This window comes from Arachis hypogaea, chromosome 3, assembly GCF_003086295.3.
Source record: "Arachis hypogaea cultivar Tifrunner chromosome 3, arahy.Tifrunner.gnm2.J5K5, whole genome shotgun sequence".
In the NCBI taxonomy this organism is placed as follows: Eukaryota; Viridiplantae; Streptophyta; class Magnoliopsida; order Fabales; family Fabaceae; genus Arachis; species Arachis hypogaea.
In genome coordinates, this window is record NC_092038.1 from 4,519,913 (window position 1) to 4,542,080 (window position 22,168).

At 38.1% G+C, this 22,168-nt stretch overlaps 2 protein-coding genes across 2 annotated transcripts; one reads left to right on the plus strand and one right to left on the minus strand.

The window, feature by feature from the left end:
* Nucleotides 1-222: 222 nt before the first annotated feature.
* On the plus strand, nt 223-3,590 carry LOC112788950 (polyol transporter 5; the record flags this gene model as incomplete). The annotated part of the gene is given in 3 exon segments (XM_025830640.3): nt 223-517; nt 982-1,328; nt 2,356-3,590. Coding segments are annotated over 3 exon segments (1,584 nt in total). The 3' UTR covers nt 3,442-3,590.
* Nucleotides 3,591-8,128: 4,538 nt separating this feature from the next.
* On the minus strand, nt 8,129-11,713 carry LOC112788951 (polyol transporter 5). The gene is made up of 3 exons (XM_025830641.3): nt 10,943-11,713; nt 10,349-10,695; nt 8,129-9,427 (listed from the first exon to the last, which is right to left on the minus strand). The coding sequence occupies exons 1-3, from the start codon at nt 11,088-11,090 to the stop codon at nt 8,372-8,374; spliced, it is 1,551 nt and encodes a 516-aa protein (XP_025686426.1). The 5' UTR covers nt 11,091-11,713; the 3' UTR covers nt 8,129-8,371.
* Nucleotides 11,714-22,168: the final 10,455 nt, after the last annotated feature.

A 22,168-nucleotide genomic window follows, 5' to 3' on the forward strand; every position in this document is an offset into this window, starting at 1 on the left:
TTGCATAGCAGTTTCAACAGGTAGCGGGATTTTAAATAATAATAATAATAAAAAAAAATTGAAAAGAGAAGTGTGAAAATTAGGCAGAGTGAAAATGACGTTGACGAAAGAGAGAGAAGATTGTGAGGCTGTACATAGAGAGAGAGTAAATGAGTAATGTGTATGAGTCCATAAGTCCATGGTCCAATGCAAGGGGGTGATGTCTATATAAGCAAGCTAGACCATCCTCACAAACCTGCATCATCACATGCCACTTTAATTATTAATCATACACATGTTCAATTAACACACACACACACACTTCTCATCCATCTTTCTTTCTTCGTTCCTTAGCTTCTTCTCTATAGCAAGCAACAATTAGTCAAAATGACTGAGGCCAAAGCAGTTGAAGCTGCAACGAACAACAACACTAACCACCTTGCGGATTTCGATCCTCACAAGAAGAAGCCTAAAAGGAACAAGTATGCTTTTGCTTGTGCCATTTTGGCTTCCATGACTTCAATCTTACTTGGCTATGGTCAGCACTCACCACTCACCGCCCCTACCTCCCTTCTAATTAACATCATCACACTAATTAACTGCAAGATTATTATTATTATTATTATTATTATTATTATTATTATTATTATTATTATTATTATTATTATTATTATTATTATTATTATTACTTGTTATTTCAGTTTTGAGCTTATTTGTCTTCCCCTCCCCTGCTTCTTATTATTACTACTAATTGAAGAAAACTAGGCCCGGTTGCACTTCGTTTCTCGTCCTTTCTTCTTCATTGTTTCAAGATAACTTTTTTTTTTTAAAAGTCGTTTATTCCAAGAGAAGAATACAATTAAATACTCTACCACATGTGGTAGCTGAAAATTAATTAAAATTAGTGAAATTGAAAAAAAAAAAAAGACTTGTATTGCCCAGTTATTCAAAATTTTGAAATATGCATGCTAAAATGTTAATGTTTGGTTCAAAATTTTGCAGATATTGGTGTGATGAGTGGAGCAGCAATCTACATAAAAAGGGACCTTAAAGTTTCTGACGTCCAAATTGAAATTTTGTTGGGAATTATCAATTTATATTCCTTGATAGGGTCATGTTTGGCCGGAAGAACCTCCGACTGGATCGGACGCCGGTACACGATAGTGCTCGCCGGCGCAATCTTCTTCGCCGGAGCCATTTTGATGGGATTCTCTCCCAACTACTCGTTCCTCATGTTCGGGCGATTCGTTGCCGGCATTGGCATCGGATACGCCCTCATGATTGCTCCCGTTTACACCGCCGAAGTCTCCCCTGCTTCCTCCCGTGGATTCCTCACCTCCTTCCCTGAGGTACGTTCAATATGGAATTCATTTTCTTTATTATTATCCATCTATTAAAAATTCAGATGCTGAGCTGGAAAATCAAATACATGCATGTGCACTCTATATCTGTAGGTAACTTTATTTTGCTCTTTAGATTCTCTCTTCGTCTTATTATATTTTTCAAAAAACACTATTTATACGCCGACTGTTTTTAAAACACATAAAAATACAGTTATTATTAATTATTTATTTTTTAATTAATAAAACAAAGAGAACACATATTTAATTATTAAAAAAAATACTAATATCAAAACTGTTTTTATTATAAAAAAATATACGCGTAACAAAATTAACTTATTTTTACAATTTTTATATAAAAAATTAATCACTAAATTAATTATTTTTTATAGAATATATGTATAATGTTTTTATATTTGTTTTAAAATCATAATATTAGACACTTTTAAGTTTCAATTTTTAAACATAAAAGTGTGACCTAAAATTAAAATAAATTTATGAAATAAATCATCTTTTAAAATCTTTATCATAATAGTTATGATCATGGTGGATTTAGAATAAAGCATGATAAAAAATTTTTTATTTTAGACCATGACCAAAAACCATGATCATGAGAGATTTTAGATCAAAATTTTTAAGTGTGACAAAAAAAAATTGGACTAAACAGTAAAATGTTGTAGTATTTCATCTTCAAATAAATATAAGCAATCATCATTATCTTAATTTACAAGTTGTTGTTAAGTTTGGATATGTTTTCACTATTTTTGAACGGGACAAATCTGGTGCTTAACCTAAATTAAATAAAAATATTAAAATCAACATGGAGAGTGAGAATTGATTGGTACTCACAAGTCACAATACACATGCATGTGAACACGAAATTTAGCGTATTAGGTCAGCTCTGACTCATAGACATCATCAGTGACCAAAGAATTGTAGTACTTTTAAGTTAAACAAATAAAATAAAACAAAATTAATCAATCAATCAATTAAATATGATTATATTATCTTTACTTATTATTACGTTTACATGCAGGTGTTCATCAATGGAGGAATATTACTAGGATACATATCAAACTACGCATTCTCAAAAATGAAACTTCAACTCGGTTGGAGAATGATGCTCGGAATCGGAGCTATTCCTTCAGTGATCCTAGCAGTAGGAGTGTTAGCTATGCCAGAATCACCAAGGTGGCTCGTAATGAGGGGCCGCCTTGGCGATGCAAGAAAAGTGCTAAACAAAACTTCCGACACAAAAGAAGAAGCTCAAGAACGCCTCTCAGACATTAAAAAAGCTGCCGGAATTCCAGAACACTGCAACGACGACGTCGTTCAGGTCGCAAAGCAGAACACCGGCGAGGGTGTATGGAAGGAGCTTTTCCTCTACCCTACACCCGCAGTTCGCCACATCCTAATCGCTGCACTCGGCATACACTTCTTCCAACAAGCGTCCGGCATAGACGCCGTCGTTTTGTATAGCCCTAGAATATTCGAGAAGGCTGGGATCACCAGCGACACCGATAAGCTTCTTGCAACCGTGGCCGTTGGATTTGTTAAGACTCTGTTCATCTTGGTTGCCACGTTTATGTTGGATCGTGTGGGTAGGCGTCCACTGTTACTATCCAGTGTTGGCGGTATGATACTCTCTGTTCTCACGCTCGGTATTAGCCTTACGATTATTACTCACTCCGATAAGAAGCTTATGTGGGCCGTTGGATTGAGTATTGCAACGGTTTTGTCCTACGTGGCCACGTTCTCGATCGGTGCGGGTCCCATCACGTGGGTTTATAGCTCTGAGATTTTTCCGTTGAGGTTGAGGGCGCAGGGCGCGGCTATGGGTGTTGTGGTGAATAGAGTCACTAGTGGGGTTATTTCAATGACCTTTTTGTCCCTGTCCAAGGCAATTTCTATTGGTGGTGCATTCTTCCTTTTCGGTGGAATTGCCACTGTTGGGTGGATATTCTTCTATACCATGCTACCTGAAACAAGAGGTAAGACTCTTGAGGACATGGAAGGGTCTTTTGGTCAATTCAGGGCTAACCCTGCTGGTACCAAGGGAGTTGACAATGGTAATAAGGGCCAAGTCCAGCTAGGAACAACAACCAATAATGTCCAATCTTAGAGGGGGAAAAATGTGAATTATTAAGGGTTTATATATAAATTATATTTATGTTCTTTAGGGTAGGAGTGACCTTTCAAATGTGCAACGAGCAAGTGTGTGTATGTAATGTAATCAAAAAGAAAATTTAAAAAAATGGTGCTTTTTAATTATTTTTACTTCCCCACACGTTTCTTATATGCAATTAGAAATAGATCTCCAATTAGGAGAGTTGTCAATTACAAATTTGATTAAAATTATTGAAGATTGGATGACACTTAATTAGCAAGTGGTTATTTATTTAGTTAATCCACAAAGTGGAAAAAGTTCCTATGAGGATGGAGGGCTAAACGTAGAAATTTGATAGATTTGGACAGTGGATGCAATATTATTTTGTTTGGTTGTAACTTTTTCCCTGCTTTCTTGTTATTTGTTGTGTTCAGGAATCTTTCGAGGGTCTTATTAAGAGAGTGGTCCACTTGCCCTTGTTGTCTTGTGGATTTGATTGAATTTGATAATATTACAAGCATCTTAATAACATTGACCTCGCGTTCACTTTATTTGTTATTTAATAGAATTTAATTTTGATATATCGATAATATAAAATATTTTATATAATCGTATAATTATATTTATTTTTTAAATAATTATAATTAAATTTATATATAAATTTGTTTTATATGAATAATATATTAAAATAAATTTTATTTAATAATTATTTAATTAGTTTTTTAATTGTCTTTCTTAAAGCCAATTATATCTCTTTATGGAGTATAAATTTTGGATAAGATGAAAATTTATATATAAATGTCTTTACATATAGTTATTTTCCTATAAAACTATTAGTTAAGATTGTTTTATAATAATTCAATTAAATATATTAAATTATTTAATAATTTTTAATTAATAATTTTACATAAAAATAATTGTACATAAATTGTTATTTTTAGACCATTATTGGTTCTTCATGATCATGATTTAGAACAGCGTATTTATGAGTTAAAGATTTTCTAATAAGTTAATTAAGTAAGAACCGTTTCCTTCCATACCTCTCAATATCAATGGAAATTTCAGCCTTGCATATTTCATTTTTCTTTTTGTGGCGAATAATTTTGCAATAACTTTTTTATGGATTGAACTAGAAGCCTAAGAGAGTGACATTATTGCATTTATTTATTCGATAATACTAGATGATCAAATTATATTAATAATTAAGTTTAATTAAATTAATCTAATCATTTAAAGATTAATAATTAAAAGAAAAGTTTAGAGAATTAATAATTTTATTAAATTTTGGCCAGCATATAATCAGTAAAAGAAAAGTGAATGTTGAATAAAATCTCATACCATTAAAAATATCATTGATGACTACTTGATATCTACAAATCACAAAAATTACTAGACTCTTAGCACTTATCGTAATTAAAACTTTAATTAAAAAATAAAAAAATTTAATTAAATTTAATTATAAAAATAATTTATTTACCTAACATTTCTCTTATTTATTTATACACGACAACAATAATATATATATATATAGCAAGTGGTAGACTAATATATTCAACGCATGCATATCAAGTAGTATATCTCACGTCAAAGAATCGAGGGAGATTTTAATTTGGGTTCTCAAGCAAAATTGCAAATTAATTAATAACTTGCCGACATACAAGATATATGTTATTTAAGGCCTTGAAACTTGTGACCAGCAAAACCCAACTGTGAATGCACATAAAAAATAAACACTGACGGAGGAGTGATATGAGAACTTATTAGATGATTTTGAAATACCATGAAGATATAGGTTAGTATGGTAAGTGTGATAAGTGTTGAAATTAGTTCTACATCAAAAAAAGTATGGAAGAGTGAGGAGTTTATAAGATGAGAGACTCATTAACTTGACACCTTAAGATTTTGAGTTAGATGTGGTGTTTTTTCATCTTATATTCTATTCATCTCCGAAATTTTCTCGATTGTTGTCATATTTTTAACAAATTTAAACTTGAATGGAACGATGTATACACAAGAAGCTGAACACATGGTATTCAATAATCAAAACTTATAAAATAATTAAATTTTATATATTGTTAGTATAAAAGAATTTTACATAAATAATTATATAATTGTCATATCAACAAAATTAATTAATTTTTTTAAAATTTTAATAAAATAATTAAAAATCATTTGAAACGCATAAATTGAATTAAATGATTATGTAAAATTTTTACCCCTTCAATCAATTAAATTAAACTTAACCTAAAAATTGGTTTTTGTTATTGATTTGTTACCATAATACAGAATCCTTATTTTAAACAATGCCATGATGACATGTTAAAATATCTTGCCAACTACATGTGGACTATAAAATTAATGCATATAATAATAATCCACTCATATATATCGTCCGGCTTCATCAAATTAATCCATCACATGTTTAGTTTAGACACAAATCAACCATAAACCATTAATCATGAAATGGACCTTTACTTTCCTATTAAGCTCAAGCAAAAAAGACCTGCATTGTCTCTCAGAGGTGCCAGTTGTGAGAGGCTGATTAGGATTAAAATTTCCCACCGCTATTGAAAAACAAAGATGCCCCATAAGTTATAGTTGTAGGGTATCAAGATGATAATGAAACTAAGGTTCCTAAATAATTTGCAAATAGCACTAAGCATGGGTCAAGGCGATCGATGTGGTGGGAAACCAGGCATGTGTCATTTGTCTGGAGAATTGAAATGTATGTGTATATAACTATATATAATACCGGCAAAAAATATCTATGTTGCAGAAAATTAAGTTTAACAAGCTCACTATATACGTAGATATCTACGTTGCAGAAAAGACTATATAAGTGACCAGAATGGATAAATGTGTCATAAATTATTAATTCTTTTTTTCTAATACAAAAATAAAAAAATATAGGTAGACAATAAAAATATTAAACAATGTGAATAATAATGGATATATCGGATATTCATTTTATTAGGTATACGAATAGTTATTCTAATATTAAAATTTAGATGAATAATTTAGAGATATAATATATTTTAATTTGATTGATAATTATTCATATTGTTCAAAAAAATTATTGATTACTTACAATAACCCTACAAAAACCTCTCATTACTCATTAGTAAGTGTTGGGATCTTAATATGTTGTATTTGTGCATATATAGCTCCACGCCAGACTCATTTACTGAATTCAAAATCCTCAGTAATTAAGTTATTTTTTAAGAATGTTTATGCAAAAATTTTAATTTCTTAAAGAGTCATCAATCAAACATGTGAAGAGATGAGGAGTTTATAAGCATTTGTGTCTTCATTCACGATCCACATATGTGTCTATCATCCAGATTTGGCAATCATAGCCCGGTGGACTTCAAAGTTCAGTTTTTCTCTATAAAAAATTGTGATTTTAGGTTAATTTTTAACGATATTATATAATCAATAAAATTTATTTTTTTTGTTAATATTTAATTGATAAAAATATTTTTTTTATATTAAATTCTAAAAATTTAATTTTATATGTACATTCAATTATGTAGTGTTACATCATCAAATATAATTATTTTTTATATTAATATCATAAATGATCATTTAAAAAAATAGATATAATTAAATAAAATATTGATAAAAAAATATTAATTATATAAATGATATAAAATATTAGTTAATGTTAGTTAATATTGATCCTGACATTTTTCTTAAATTTGTACTAAATTATTTTATAATTTCGTAGTTTTAACTTTTTTCCCCCTAACACCCCTGTATACCATAAATAATCAAGTCTGCAGAGCTGGATCATTAATGTTGTACACTTCACTAGTTTCCTCAACTTGAATATTCATCTCTCTTTCAGTCTACTACTCTCTATCAAGAGAAATAATTGCATGACAAATAAGTCTAAGACGCATCATTATAAGATTCTTAACACGATAGAGGGAATAATATGTCATACTGTTATTGTGTTTAATTATATCAAACAAATTTGTACTTATTAAGATATATTTATACAAACTAAAGGTAAAAAAAGGACAATGAGAATATGAGATAGAAAAATACTATATATATATGAAGCAACAAACGAAAACAACCACGTACATATATATAGTGTAAATTCTGTATTAATTCTTATTTTGTTATGGTTGTTTAATTAGTACACTACTGCTGCAGTTTCCCTATCAAGTCATACATACTCATATCATATATCTAATTACATCAGGCTACCTCAAATCGCTGGATGAAAATCTTTACCAAAGATCTCTGGTTCGGTCATATTTGTCCTTGCTGTAAAAAAAAGAAAGAATATCGCTGTCTAACGTTGATGATTCTCAAGTTATGAGGGGCTAGTTATGTAGTCCCCTATGCTAAACATTAGAGACTTGCGTAGGAAATAATTTTGAGAAAAACGTTAAAAGAGACTAACACTTTTAGTATTTTAATTTTAGTAGAAAGAATAGGAAATTAATTAGTAACGACTCTGAAACAGAAGTTATGTCACATGTATCGATATGTATCTTCGCTTAATCTAAACTTGATCAACTTAGTTATCATGTATATATCTTCATTTAATTTAAACTTGATCAAAATCCAACACCCCTTCCCTTCACTTTTTAGTTTTTCCATCCAAAACTACTAAATATTTGTCTCGCTTCATAAATATAGAATTGTGGAGGGATAAGTTTCAAGGGTAAACGAAATTCAGAAAGAATAATTGCGACGAACACCTTGCATGCTAGCATCATATAAATATATATATGAGTCCATATCAATTAATGTGTCACGAGCAACTAAGCTGCTATATTTGAATTCAATGCCAATTGCAACTTGACCTGCTAGCCTGCCACCACAGTAATAATCGAAGCATATGATACCTAAATAGAGACAAAACTTAGCTGCTGTAATAATCCACATTATTTTATTTTCGTAACGATAATATCCACATTATATTATATTATTATCCTAGCTGAACTTGGCCGTTACCACCATCAACCTCCGTGGAATTGGGTTTTTCCCAGAATTTACCAAAAGACCCTTGCATTTCCTCAAGGGTCTTGCCCCTCGTTTCAGGGAGCATGGTATAGAAGAATATCCAGCCAAGCAAGGCAATCCCCGAAAAGAGGAAAAACGCGCCCCCAATAGTAATGGCCTTGGAGAGGGACAAAAACGTCATTGTCACAACCCCACTCGTGACCCTATTTACCACAACGCCCGCAGCCGTACCCTGCGCCCTCAGCCTCAACGGAAAGATCTCAGAGCAATAAACCGACCACATGGGCCCCGCACCAACCGAGAACGTGGCCACAAAAGACAACACAGTGGCAAGGCTCAATCCAATGGCCCAGGTCACCTTGTGATCCGACTGATCAATGATCGTGAGGCTGGTAGCGAGCGTAAGAAGCGAGAGCATCATTCCGCCAATACTGCAGAGTAACAGGGGACGCCTCCCCACGCGGTCCAAAGTAAACGTGGCAACCAAAATGAAAACCGTCTTAACAAACCCAACGGCCACAGTTGCAAGTAGTTTCTCCGTGTCGCTGTTGATCCCAGCCTTCTCGAATATTCGCGGGCTGTACAAAACGACGGCGTCGATGCCAGAAGATTGTTGGAAGAAGTGTAGACCAAGGGCTGCGATTAGAATGTGGCGAACCGCGGGTGTAGGGTAGAGGAAAAGCTCCTTCCATACAGCCTGGCCGGTGTTCTGCTTTGCGACCTGAACGACGTCGTCGTTGCAGTCTTGTGCGATTCCCGCGGCTCTTTTGATGTCTGATAAGCGTTGTTGTGCTTCTTCTTTTGTGTCGGAGGTTTTGTTTAGCACTTTTGTTGCTTCGCCCAGGCGACCCTTCATGACGAGCCACCTTGGTGACTCTGGTACAGCTAAGACTCCAATGGCTAGAACCATAGCAGGTATAGCTCCGATTCCGAGCATCATTCTCCAACCGACTTGGAGTTTCATCTTTGAGAATGCAAAGTTTGAAATGTATCCCAGTAATATCCCTCCGTTTATGAATACCTGCATGTACACGAGACTTTTTAATTTGGAGAGTATGGGCAATGCTTTTTGTTAAGGGAGCCACTTAAATAAAGATGTCAAAAACGTCTTTTTTTAAAGATGTTTTTTAAAAATTAATATTTAATACATATAATCAATTAAACTGTATTATTTTTTTTATTAAAAGTTAGACGGGACAAATCAGTTTAACAAAAAAATTAATAAATTAAATTTTGAATTGGTATAAATTAATATTTTTTATAAAAAATTACTACAATATCTCTATTATAAAACATAACTAACATATTCCTATTATATATATATATATATATATATATTGAAAAGTTTAAATTCTAACCCTATAACGACAAAGAAAAAAAAGTCTAAAATTTAAAATTTTTAAAATTAATATATAATAAGGTATTTTAGTCATTTTATATAATAAGGGTATTATAGTTATTTTTTATAAAAATATTAATTTAGACCGATTCAAATTTTGATTTACTATTTTTCGGTCAAATTAATTTATTTGACCTAATTTTGACAAAAATAACACAATTTAAGTGATTATATGTGTTAAATTTTAATTATTAAAAAACATCTTTAAAAAAAGACATTTGATGCATCTTTATGGGAGCATCCTTTTTTAATTAATGTTAATTTAAACGTAAAAAAAAATATAAAAAAACGTATTTACTAAAACAAAAGATTCGCTCGAATCAACACTGAAATATCTTGTCTAAAATTAATTATGTCTCTGATAGTGACACTTACCTACAACAATTCATTAAATATAATAAAACAAAGTTCAGTATATTCAAATAATTTGTCGAAGCTACGCACATTTACAGGGAATATGTGTTTGAATGTTAAAAAAGTTGCTTAAAAAGTTATTAATTTGGTTTTCTAGTTAAAATGATAGGGTAGGAGAAGAAAAGCAACCTCAGGGAATGAGGTGAGGAATCCACGGGAGGAAGCAGGGGAGATTTCGGCGATGTAGACGGAAGCAACGACGGCGCCGTAGCCGATGCCAATACCAGCAACAAAACGGCCAAACATGAGGAATGCATAGTTGGGAGAGAAGCCCATCAATATGGCTCCGGCGAATAAGATTGCGCCGGCAAGCGCTATGGTGTATCGACGACCAATCCAGTCGGAGGTTCTTCCTGAGAGGCATGACCCTACTAGAGAATACAAGTTTATGATTCCCAGCAGAATCTCAATTTTCACATCTGATATCTTCAAGTCTCTTTGTATGTACATTGCTGCTCCACTCATAACCCCAATGTCTATGCAACATAAACAACACGTAATTAATTAATTAATTAACCCTCATTCATTTTTTTATTATTAAAAAATAGTATTTGTTTTTGTCTTTTTCCTTCAACAAGCGATGTTTTCATTTTCTCTAGAAACTAAGCCAAAAAGTGAAAGGATAAGATATTGAAGCTATGGTGAAAAAATAACGGAGTTAATTAATTATATACTTATATTTATGCATGTGTGATGATGTTGTAGGTAATTAGTGGTACTTACCGTAACCAAGCAAGATGGTAGTCATGGAAACCAAAGTGGCACAAGCAAAAGCATAGTTGTTTCGCTTAGGCTTCTTTTGTGGATCGAAATCCTCAAGGCTCCTGTTCTTGCTCTCTGCTTCAACTTCTTCTTTTCCCATATTCATCATCTGTCTTCACTGCTAATGAAAGTGTATGTATTAGTTGTGAATAATGAGCTTGTGAGATACTTTATATTGTTATATTAATGATTAATTATCATGATAATAGAAAAGAGAGGAAGGAGTGGTGGTGGATTCTTGCTATAAAGTAAATATATATATATATAATAATGATGCAGATGTTTTTGTATAGACGTAAGTTTAAGGTAGTAATAATTAAAACGTGAATATTCCTATTAGACGAGTTAGCTTATGGTAATGCAAAAACTGAGATGATGATGATGTCGTGTGGTATTCCTAGGCAGGAGCAATGCTACCTAGTAGTGGAAGTCACACTCTCACTCACATGTATGATAAATATATACTAAAATTAATTATTAATATAAAATATATCTTAAAAATAAATTAATTGATATATATATATATATTCAAATAGTATTTTGAATAGTAGTAGTAAAGTGTCCAACTCTCTCTCAAAAACGTCATTTTCAGAGTGCCTAATTTCCACACTTCTCTTTCTTCATAACCCCATATGATTGTGCAGATAGAATTCTGCATGTTACCAATCTTGTGGCTCACACTAATCAAGCCACTTCCAAAACACATATCCCCACCAGGCCACCACCATAACAACAATTAATAAGCATATGCAATCTGCATCGCCTTTTATATATATTCATGCTAGAAATGGCTCTGTTACGGTGGGTAACCGGAGATTGACTGAATGGATGGCGTTGACTGGCCCAAATGTGTGAAGGAGGAGGTTTCCGTGTGAATATGCAATTCGGGAGACTCCGTCCGACTTGTGTTAGTAAGTGAATGGGGTTGGTACCTGCAAAGACACTCCGATGTCTAAGTTAGCAAGAGTGTGAGCAGGTCTAGAGAGTATTGGGCCTAGAGATACCTGAGGGGTATCAGTGTATTTATAGTGGTGAGCCAATAACCACCGTTGACGTAGTGCCGTATCTTTAGGATGTTAACCGCCCCATTATCTTGGGGAGGTTAAGATATGACTTTATGAAGCGGTTAGAGAGATTTTAGGGGCGGTTACTCATTTGAATTGAGTGTTTATCTGCCAGCTAATCTCATGTCCGACTTCTTTAGAGCAAGTCGTGGTTGATACCGACTTCTTACGTGAAAGTCGGTACTTAGCTAGGCTTAATCCTTCAGATTAGGCCTTTTATTTGGACCTGGGCCTTTGACATTGAGCCAGGGTATGAACAGTGCCCCTACTTGAGCCCAAAGTCTCTTTAGAGCTTGGGTTCAAGTATTTAACTCGGGTTCGTAGTCGACTTATTTGGAGGAAACATGGGTCGTATAAACCGACGTGATTTTCGCGACCTTTTGTTTCTGACAGTTACGTCAATTCAAGCGTCGTGTCCGTTGGGGAAGCATTCAGGGATTTGAGGGCTTTGGTAACGGTGCAATCTCATTAATGACTGCTCCGCTTTTACCATTATGCCCCTTAGCATGTTTATAAATACTTTCCCTCTCTTTCATTTTTCCGTTTCTGCAATCTTTCAAACTTCTTCTTTCCTTGCTCGTGCTGCATTCTGGTGCTCGAAGATTTCTGCTTTTTCCAACCTTCACTTTTCGGACAAAGGTTAGCTTTACTTCTTTCACGTCATGCCTTATGTTTGCATGCTTTTGTTTTGTGGGTGGATAGGTTGGTCTGTAGGTTTTGGCTTCGTATCCCCTCTCTTTAGGGACCGTGTTTTTTGATTTTCTTTTTCTTTTTTCTTTTTGTAGGTTTCTGTCATCTTTTATATAAAGAAAAAATGGCTTCTGTAGATGTTCTTTCTCAATGGGTTGATGTCACGGTCCTTGGGGAGGAACCTTTGGTCGACGCTGAGTTTATCACTCATCTTCGTACTCATCACAGGCTTTGTACTTCGGAGGAGGACGAGCCAAAATATGAGTTGATAACCCCGGTCCGGAAGACCGGGTTTGTTTTGGGAGAGTCAATGAGGCGGCCCCTCATTTTTTCTTTATGTATGAATGTATGATCACCCGCTTGGGTGTTTTTCTTCCTTTCTCGGATTTTGAAATATCTGTTTTGCACCACTGTCGAGTTGCCCCTACTCAACTTCACCCCAATTCTTGGGGTTTTCTGAAGATTTATCAGTTTGTTAGTCACGCTTTGGACTTTCCGACCTCTTTGAGGATTTTCTTCTTTCTTTTCCATATGACTAAGCCCTTTAGTGGGCTAAACAACAAACAGCAATGGGTATCCTTCCGAGCCATACAAGGTCGGAGGATTTTCACTCTTTTTGATGAATCCTTCCATGATTTCAAAAATTATTTTTTCAAAGTGCAAGCTGTAGAGGGTCACCACCCCTTTTTCCTGGATGAGCATTCTTCCCCTCGCTTTCCCCTTTATTGGCTGGAGGCCTCCCCTTGTGAAAAGTATGGTCTAGATGACCTGGACGAGGTGGAGGCGGCCATTGTGGGGTTTTTCCGAGAAGCGTGGGGGAGGTCCCCATACTTGGATACTAGAAAATTCCTTCAGGGGACGCCGACCTTTGTTCGGTCGCAACTAGGTAGCAAATGTATTTCCTATTTCCGACTTGTTTCTGTCGACTTGAGTTTTTGCCAACTTGTAAATTTTGCTAATTATTTCTTTTTGCAGATATGGCAAGGAAGAATGCTCAGGAATCTTATCAGAGAGTTCAGGAGGCTAAGGCAAAATCTCGGGCCAGGGCCGGTGGTGCCAGGGCAATCGTCTCCCCTCCTCCTCCTCCTCCTCCTCAGAACGTGGGGACTCCCTCTCAGCCCATTGTGATTTCTTCTTCCAGCTTGTCCCGACCACTTTCTTCTGCCCGACTTCTTTCTGAGCCAGACAAGAAGAAGCGTAAGACTTTAGAGTCTGGCTCTTCTTTTGATGGTGGGGTTAAGGCGGATGCTCTTGCATTCGTCCGAAAGAACATCTATCCTCATATAAGTATGGATGATGTTTCTGTTCGGAACCACCTCACCATCCTGGCCGAGGAGAGTTTTCGGGCGGCGGGCATTTGTGGCAAGCTTTTGGATATCTTCGAGAAGACTCCCCCCAGCTCTTTGGGGGTAACCTCGAAGGTTGAAGAGTTGGAGGAGAGGCTTCTTGCTTACCAGGATCATGAGAGGGAGTTGAGGGAGGAGGTAGCTAAATTGAGGGAGGAGAGAGATAGCCTCCGGGAGAAGGAGAGCAAGCTGCGGGCCCAATGTACTATGGAGGCGAACTTGAGGAAGACAGCACAGGATAGTTACCAGAGTTTATTTCAGGATCTTGTGTCTATGAAGAAGGATTTGCTGAATTCTCGGAATGCGTACGCCGAGTTGGAGGACTCTATTGCTGATGGTGCCGAGGAGTCTTGGAGAATTTTCCTGGAGCAAGTCAGAGTTATCGCTCCCGACTTGGATCTTTCTCCTTTACATCCTGATAAAGTCGTTATTGATGGTGCTATCGTGGATCCTCCTGTCCCCGTGGTTGTTTCCGAGTCAGAATTGAAGACTCGGGGGCAGAGGATTATTGAGTCTCCTCCTCGTCCTGAAGACGCTCCGAGCTCTTCAGTTGTTCCTCCGACCTCCTCTTCAGCCTCTCTTCCTGGTCCCGGTGGCGTTCCTCCTGAGTCTGGTGGTGGTGATCCTTCTACTCTTCTGAAAAAATGAATTTTTTATGGCTATATGGGGACTCGGCCTGTGAGTCCCCCCTTTTTTAAACTCATTTATTTGGTGACGCTTGAACAATTTCCTTTGGCCTTTTAAGGCCGTAAACAAAAATATTCCAGCAAGTGCCCTTTTTGAATAAGGGTTTAGATTAACAAAATAAATGCCCTTTTTTGGATAAGGGTTTAAGTTACCTCATGCGTGTATGCTTTTCTAATTTCGATATTTCAAAACCCTCTTGATCTTTCTCTGAAAACCTTTTCTATTGGCTTGTCTTGTTTTTCGAGCCTTTTCGTTTAAGGGCTTTTATGCAGCCTTTAAACTTTTCTCAGGTTTTCCAATCTCTTTTTGTTATCCTTTATACCCAACTTTGCTTTAGTGAGTTTTTATGACTTAGGTTATTTTTGTGATGCGTTTTTCATCTCCGAGTTTGTTTTACTCGGGTTCTCATTTTGACTTAGGAGTCGGATTGTTCCCGAGTTTTTTACGATCAACTCATACAACCTCTTTACGTCGACTTGTACCTCGTCGTTTTATCCTGACGACCATCTAGGTCGGTTCATGGGATTTTCACGTTTTGTCGAGTTTAAGTCGGCGCGTTTCGTAGAAAGACTTAAAAAAAATGAAGAAGGATATTATAAGAGATATTGTAAATGAAAAAGATCTTTATTAATTGGGGAGGTACCTTTTTGCTACTAAGGGTCTTGATAGCCTATTTTCCCTTAGCCTCTACTATGATGCCTCGTTAAAAACTCTTCTCCAGAAAAAACCTTTTTGGAAAAAATCATGAAGTTGGGAAAAGAGTACATCAGGGAGTAGAGTTCGCTTTTAACTGTATTACCTTTTCATATTACAAGCATGCCACGACCTTGGTAGCTCAGTGCCGTTCAGGTCGGTTACTTTATAATAACCTTTCCCTAACACTTCCTTGATTTTGTATGGTCCCTTCCAATTTGCGGCGAGCTTTCCTTCTCCTGATTTGTTGACCCCAATGTCGTTTCTGATTAGGACCAAGTCATCCGGGGCAAATGTTCTTCGAATGACTTTCTTGTTGTACCTGGTAGTCATCCTTTGTTTCAATGCCGCTTCTCTTATCTGGGCACCTTCTCGGACTTCGGGGAGCAAGTCGAGCTCCTCTTTGTGTCCCCGTACATTTCCGACCTCGTCATGGAGAATTACCCTTGGGCTTCGCTCATTGATTTCTATTGGAATCATGGCTTCTACACCATAGACTAGTCGGAAAGGTGTTTCTCCTGTGGCGGATTGGGGGGTTGTCCTATAAGCCCATAACACCTGAGGGAGCTCTTCAGCCCAAGCTCCCTTTGCTTCCTGTAGTCTCTTCTTTAGTCCTGCCAGTATGACTTTGTTGGCTGCCTCGGCTTGCCCATTGGCTTGTGGGTGTTCTACCGAGGTGAACTGATGTTTGATTTTCATACTGACTACTAAGCTTCTGAAGATAGCGTCGGTGAATTGCGTTCCGTTATCCGTAGTAATGGAATAAGGTATCCCATATCTTGTGATGATATTTTTGTAGAGGAATCTGCGGCTTTTTTGAGCGGTGATAGTGGCTAATGGTTCTGCTTCTATCCACTTTGTGAAGTAATCTATTCCCACGATCAGGTATTTGACTTGTCCTGGCGCTTGGGGAAAAGGACCTAACAAATCCATCCCCCATTTTGCAAAAGGCCATGGAGAAGTGATACTGATGAGCTCTTCTGGGGGAGCCACGTGGAAATTTGCATGCATCTGACATTGTTGGCATTTCTTCACAAATTCTGTGGAATCTCTCTGCAAGGTCGGCCAATAGAATCCTGCTCGGATTACCTTCCTGGCGAGCGACCTTGCTCCGAGATGGTTTCCACAGATCCCGCTATGTACTTCCTCCAATACCTCGGCGGTTCTTGAGGTCGGTACGCATTTTAACAATGGTGTTGATATCCCTCTTATGTAGAGGACATTTCTCACCAAGGTGTAATGCTGTGCTTCCCTTCGGATCTTTTTAGCTTCTTTCCCCTCCTTAGGGAGGATGTCGAATTTCAGGTATTCGACTAAGGGATTCATCCATCCGAGGTTTAAACCGACTACCTCAAGTACTTCTTGCTTATCTTCTGTTTTTGCTACCGAGGGCTCTTGGAGGGTTTCTTGAATCAGGCTTCTGTTGTTTCCTCCTGGTTTGGTACTTGCTAACTTGGATAGGGCATCCGCTCTGCTGTTTAGATCCCGAGTTATGTGTTTGACCTCGGTTTCTGCAAAGCGCCCAAGGTGTTCCAAAGTTTTTTCCAAGTACCTCTTCATATTAGGGTCCTTTGCCTGATATTCTCCACTTATTTGGGAGGTCACCACCTGTGAGTCGCTGTATATCATCACTTTTGTAGCACCGACTTCTTCTGCCAATTTTAGTCCGGCTATCAAGGCTTCATATTCTGCCTGATTATTTGAAGCCGGAAATTCAAATTTTAAGGAAACCTCTATTTGGATTCCTCTTTCATCCACCAATATCATGCCTGCGCCACTTCCCGTTTTGTTGGAGGATCCGTCTACATAGAGTTCCCATGTAGTCGGCTTTTCCTCTTGGTCCCCTGCGTATTCTGCTACGAAGTCGGCGAGGCATTGAGCTTTAATTGCCGTCCGAGCTTCATATCTCAGATCGAACTCGGAGAGCTCTATTGCCCATTGAACCATTCTCCTTGCAACATCCGTCTTTTGGAGGATTTGCTTTATGGGTTAGTTTGTACGGACTCTTATTGTGTGAGCTTGAAAGTAGGGTCGTAGCCTTCGCGAGGCTATTATTACCAAGGAGTAGGCAAACTTTTCTAGTTTGTGGTACCTTAGTTCGGGGTCTTGTAGGACCTTACTGATGAAGTAAACTGGGTGTTGCCCGACCTCGTCTTCTTTTATCAGGGCTGACGAGACAGCCCTGTTTGCTACGGATAAGTACAGAACGAGGTCTTTTCCTGGTACTGGTCGGGTTAGGATAGGAGGTTGGCTTAAAAATCTTTTGAACTCTTGGAACGCCTCCTCGCATTCCGGAGTCCATTCGAATTGGCATCCCTTTCTTAATAAGGAAAATAGTGGAAGGGATTTTAGTGCCGATCCTGCCAAAAATTTGGAGAGGGCTGCAAGTCGGCCATTGAGCTGCTGGACTTCTCTCAAACAAGTCGGACTTTTCATTTCTAGGATGGCTCTACATTTATCGGGATTGGCCTCAATCCCTCTTTGTGTTAGCATAAATCCTAGAAATTTTCCTGCCTCCACCGCGAAGGCGCATTTTGCAGGATTTAGTCTCATCCCATGCAGCCTTATGGTGTCAAAGACTTGTGAGAGGTCGGATAAGAGGTCGACTTCCTTCTTGGTTTTCACTAGCATGTCGTCGACGTATACTTCCATTAGGCTCCCCAGGTGAGGAGAAAACACTTTATTCATCAACCTTTGATATGTGGATCCTGCATTCTTCAATCCGAATGGCATGACCACATAGCAATAGTTAGCTCTGGGTGTGATGAATGATGTTTTCTCCTGGTCTGGCTTATACATCGGGATTTGATTATATCCCGAGTAGGCGTCCATGAACGACAAGTATTGGTACCCCGAGCTGGAGTCCACTAGGGTATCAATACTTGGTAGGGGATAAGGGTCCTTCGGACATGCCTTATTTAGGTCGGTATAGTCGACGCACATTCTCCATTTACCATTCTGTTTTTTGACTAGCACTACATTGGCTAGCCATGTTGGGTACTTGACCTCTCTAATAAAGCCGGCTTCCAGGAGCGCCTGTACTTGCTCTTCTACTATTAGGGCTCGTTCTGTGCCGAGCTTGCGTCTTCTTTGTTGTACAGGTCGAGATCCTGGGTAAACCGAGAGCTTGTGGGACATGAGCTTGGGATCAATCCCGGGCATGTCGGAAGCCTTCCAAGCGAAGAGGTCAGAATTATTTCTTAGGAGTTCAGCCAACCCTTGTTTTAGGGTTTCCCCTAGGTTGGCTCCTATGTAAGTGTTTTTTTCTTCCTCCCCACCGACTTGTATCTCCTCGGTTTTTCCTCCCGGTTGAGGTCGCAGCTCTTCTTTGGCCCTTGCGCCGCCGAGCTCTATTGTGTGGACTTCTTTGCCCTTTCCTCTCAGATTTAGGCTTTCGTTGTAGCATTTTTTCGCCAATTTTTGATCTCCCCTCACCGTTGCTATTCCCGCTGAGGTCGGGAATTTCATGCAGAGGTGGGGAGTGGATACCACTACTCCGAGCCGATTAAGGGTAATTCTGCCGATTAAGGCATTATAAGCTGACCCCTCATCAATGACTATGAAGTCTATACTCAGAGTCTTTGATTTTTCCCCTTTTCTGAAAGTGGTGTGAAGGGGCAAAAATCCTAGTGGTTTTATTGGCGTGTCCCCTAATCCGTATAGGGTGTCGGGATAGGCTCTCAATTCTTTCTCATCTAACCCTAGGTTGTCGAAAGCAGGTTTGAAGAGAATGTCCGCCGAGCTTCCTTGGTCTACTAGGGTTCTGTGGAGAAGGGCATTGGCTAGGATCATAGTTATTACCACTGGATCGTCGTGTCCAGGGATTATTCCTTGCCCATCTTCTTTTGTGAACGAAATAGTAGGAAGGTCGGATGACTCTTCCCCGACTTGGTAGACTCTTTTGAGATGTCTTTTGCGAGAGGATTTAGTAAGCCCCCCTCCCGCAAATCCTCCTGAGATCATATGGATATGCCTCTCTGGAGTCTGCGGTAGTGGGTCTCTTCTATCCATATCATCTCGCTTTCTCTTTCCATGACTGTCCGACCTTTCTATGAGATATCTATCAAGCCGACCTTCTCTAGCCAGCTTTTCTATCACATTCTTGAGGTCGTAACAGTCGTTTGTGGAGTGACCATATATTTTATGGTACTCGCAGTAATCGCTACGGCTCCCCCCTTTTTTATTTTTAATGGGTCTAGGGGGTGGCAGTCTTTCAGTGTTGCAAATCTCTCTGTATACATCCACTATAGAAACTTTCAGGGGAGTATAAGAGTGGTATTTTCTTGGCCTTTCGAGACCGAGTTCTTCCTTTTTCTTGGCTTCCCTTTCCCCCTCTTTAGTTGAGGGAGGGGGTCCAGGTCGCCAACTCAGGTCTCTTAACTTGGCGTTTTCTTCCATATTGATGTACTTTTCAGCTCTCTCTTGTACATCACTTAGAGAAACAGGGTGTCTTTTAGATATGGACTGTGAGAAGGGACCTTCTCTGAGCCCATTGACTAGCCCCATTATGACTGCCTCTGTGGGCAGGTCTTGAATCTCCAAACATGCTTTGTTGAATCTTTCCATATAGGTTCGCAAAGATTCTCCGACCTCCTGTTTTATTCCCAGGAGGCTTGGTGCATGTTTCACCTTGTCTTTCTGGATTGAGAACCTCATCAAAAACTTTCTTGAGAGGTCTTCAAAGCTAGTAACCGACCTCGGGGGGAGGCTATCGAACCACTTCATCGCTGCTTTCGATAAAGTGGTCGGGAAGGCCTTGCATCGCGTAGCGTCGGAAGCATCAGCCAGGTACATCCGACTTTTGAAATTGCTCAGATGATGCTTTGAATCCGTAGTTCCATCGTAGAGGTCCATATCAGGGCTTTTGAAGTTCCTCGGAACTTTAGCCCTCATTATGTCCTCGCTAAAGGGATCCTCTCCCCCTAATGGTGGCTCTTCCTATTCGTCACGGGAGTTGCAATTTTTGAGGGAGGATTCTAGCTTTAAGAGTTTTCTTTCTAACTCTTTTCGCCGCTCCATCTCCTCTTTTAGGTACCTCTCAGTTTCCCTTTGCCGCTCCCGCTCTTGTTCTAACTGTTCCAGGCGGCTGTGGACTAACCCCATGAGTTCAGTTACATGGGGTGGTCCTCCTTTTTCTGATTCGCGCCCTTCTGAGGAATTTACCTTCGGGTTCTTTACTCCGGAGGTGCCTTCTCTATGCTGATTGTCAATTTCCTGATGGAGGGCGAGGTCCGCATTGTTATTGCCTGTGTCCAGATTCTCTTGCTCAGAATCTGTCTCCACATGGCCTTCTTCGTGGGATCTGTCCGCCATCGATGGATGATCTCTCGGTTCCCCGGCAACGGCGCCAATGTTACGGTGGGTAACCGGAGATTGACTGAATGGATGGCGTTGGCTGGCCCAAATGTGCGAAGGAGGAGGTTTCCGTGTGAATATGCAACTCGGGAGACTCCGTCCGACTTGTGTTAGTAAGTGAATGGGGGGTGGTACCTGCAAAGACACTCCGATGCCTAAGTTAGCAAGAGTGTGAGCAGGTCTAGAGAGTATTGGGCCTAGAGATACCTGAGGGGTGTCAGTGTATTTATAGTGGTGAGCCAATAACCACCGTTGGCGTAGTGCCGTATCTTTAGGATGTTAACTGCCCCATTATCTTGGGGAGGTTAAGATATGGCTTTATGAAGCGGTTAGAGAGATTTTAGGGGCGGTTACTCATTTGAATTGAGTGTTTATCTGCCAGCTAATCTCATGTCCGACTTCTTTAGAGCAAGTCGTGGTTGATACCGACTTCTTACGTGAAAGTCGGTACTTAGCTAGGCTTAATCCTTTAGATTAGGCCTTTTATTTGGACCTGGGCCTTTGACATTAGGCCAGAGTATGAACAGGCTCTATTGGACCCTTTATATATTTGAAGACAATAAAAAAAATATTATTATTATTTGTGTCACTGGCAACTAGGATAAAGTTAAACTCACCTGTTACCACAACAATGGAAGCAGCTTTGACTAATGCTACTTTTCTTGTCATTATTTTGACTGGCAGTGTTGACAAAAATTATTCCAAAATTTCTAATAATGGGCTATAACTGGGCCTAATTAAATGGCCAGTTAAATAGAAATGGGCCCATAATGCGGAAGAAAGTTCCTTTTGGGCTTTAGTATTCCTCGAAATGTAAATATGGCCGAAACTTGCAAAGAAAAAAAAAGAAGAAAAGAAGACTCATGAACCGTGTAGCCACAATTCGTGCTTCTGTTGTAATTTGTGTGCTGCGATCGAATCCTTGGCTTTTGAACTAGAAGTGATGAGGTTTGTGTATTCTTCACAGATGATAGAGTTACTGAAAAATAATGAAGGATTTAGTTGATTATCTAAACAATGCGTATCAAGATTTTGTTACTGCGACAATCGAAACAAAATTTGTATAGCCAGAAAAGAGCAGCAATAGATGCTGCACTAGAAAGCTTCAAGCTGAAACTTTTATTGTATATTCTAGCATGTGAATACGTAATGGTGCTGAGGATTTTAATTTGTGGATCCTGTGAAGCAAAGGATAGGATCATGTGATGCATCTTTGTGTTTTATGTGCATATGCATATAGATGCTATAAATAATTATAGTTCTATATTTTAGTTAGTTTATTCCACCAAATGTGTTTTTTTTGCCAGAATTATAATCCTAGATTTTATTAAGGCGAATGCTATGGTATAGAA

Bases quoted from the DNA above. Each gene is read 5' to 3' on its own strand.
- LOC112788951 (XM_025830641.3), bottom strand. From the start codon at position 11,090: ATGATGAATATGGGAAAAGAAGAAGTTGAAGCAGAGAGCAAGAACAGG. The intron at 10,696-10,942 runs GTAAGTACCACT...TATGTTGCATAG, and splicing joins TACCATCTTGCTTGGTTACG to ACATTGGGGTTATGAGTGGA. The intron at 9,428-10,348 runs GTTGCTTTTCTT...GTGTACATGCAG, and splicing joins TCCTCACCTCATTCCCTGAG to GTATTCATAAACGGAGGGAT.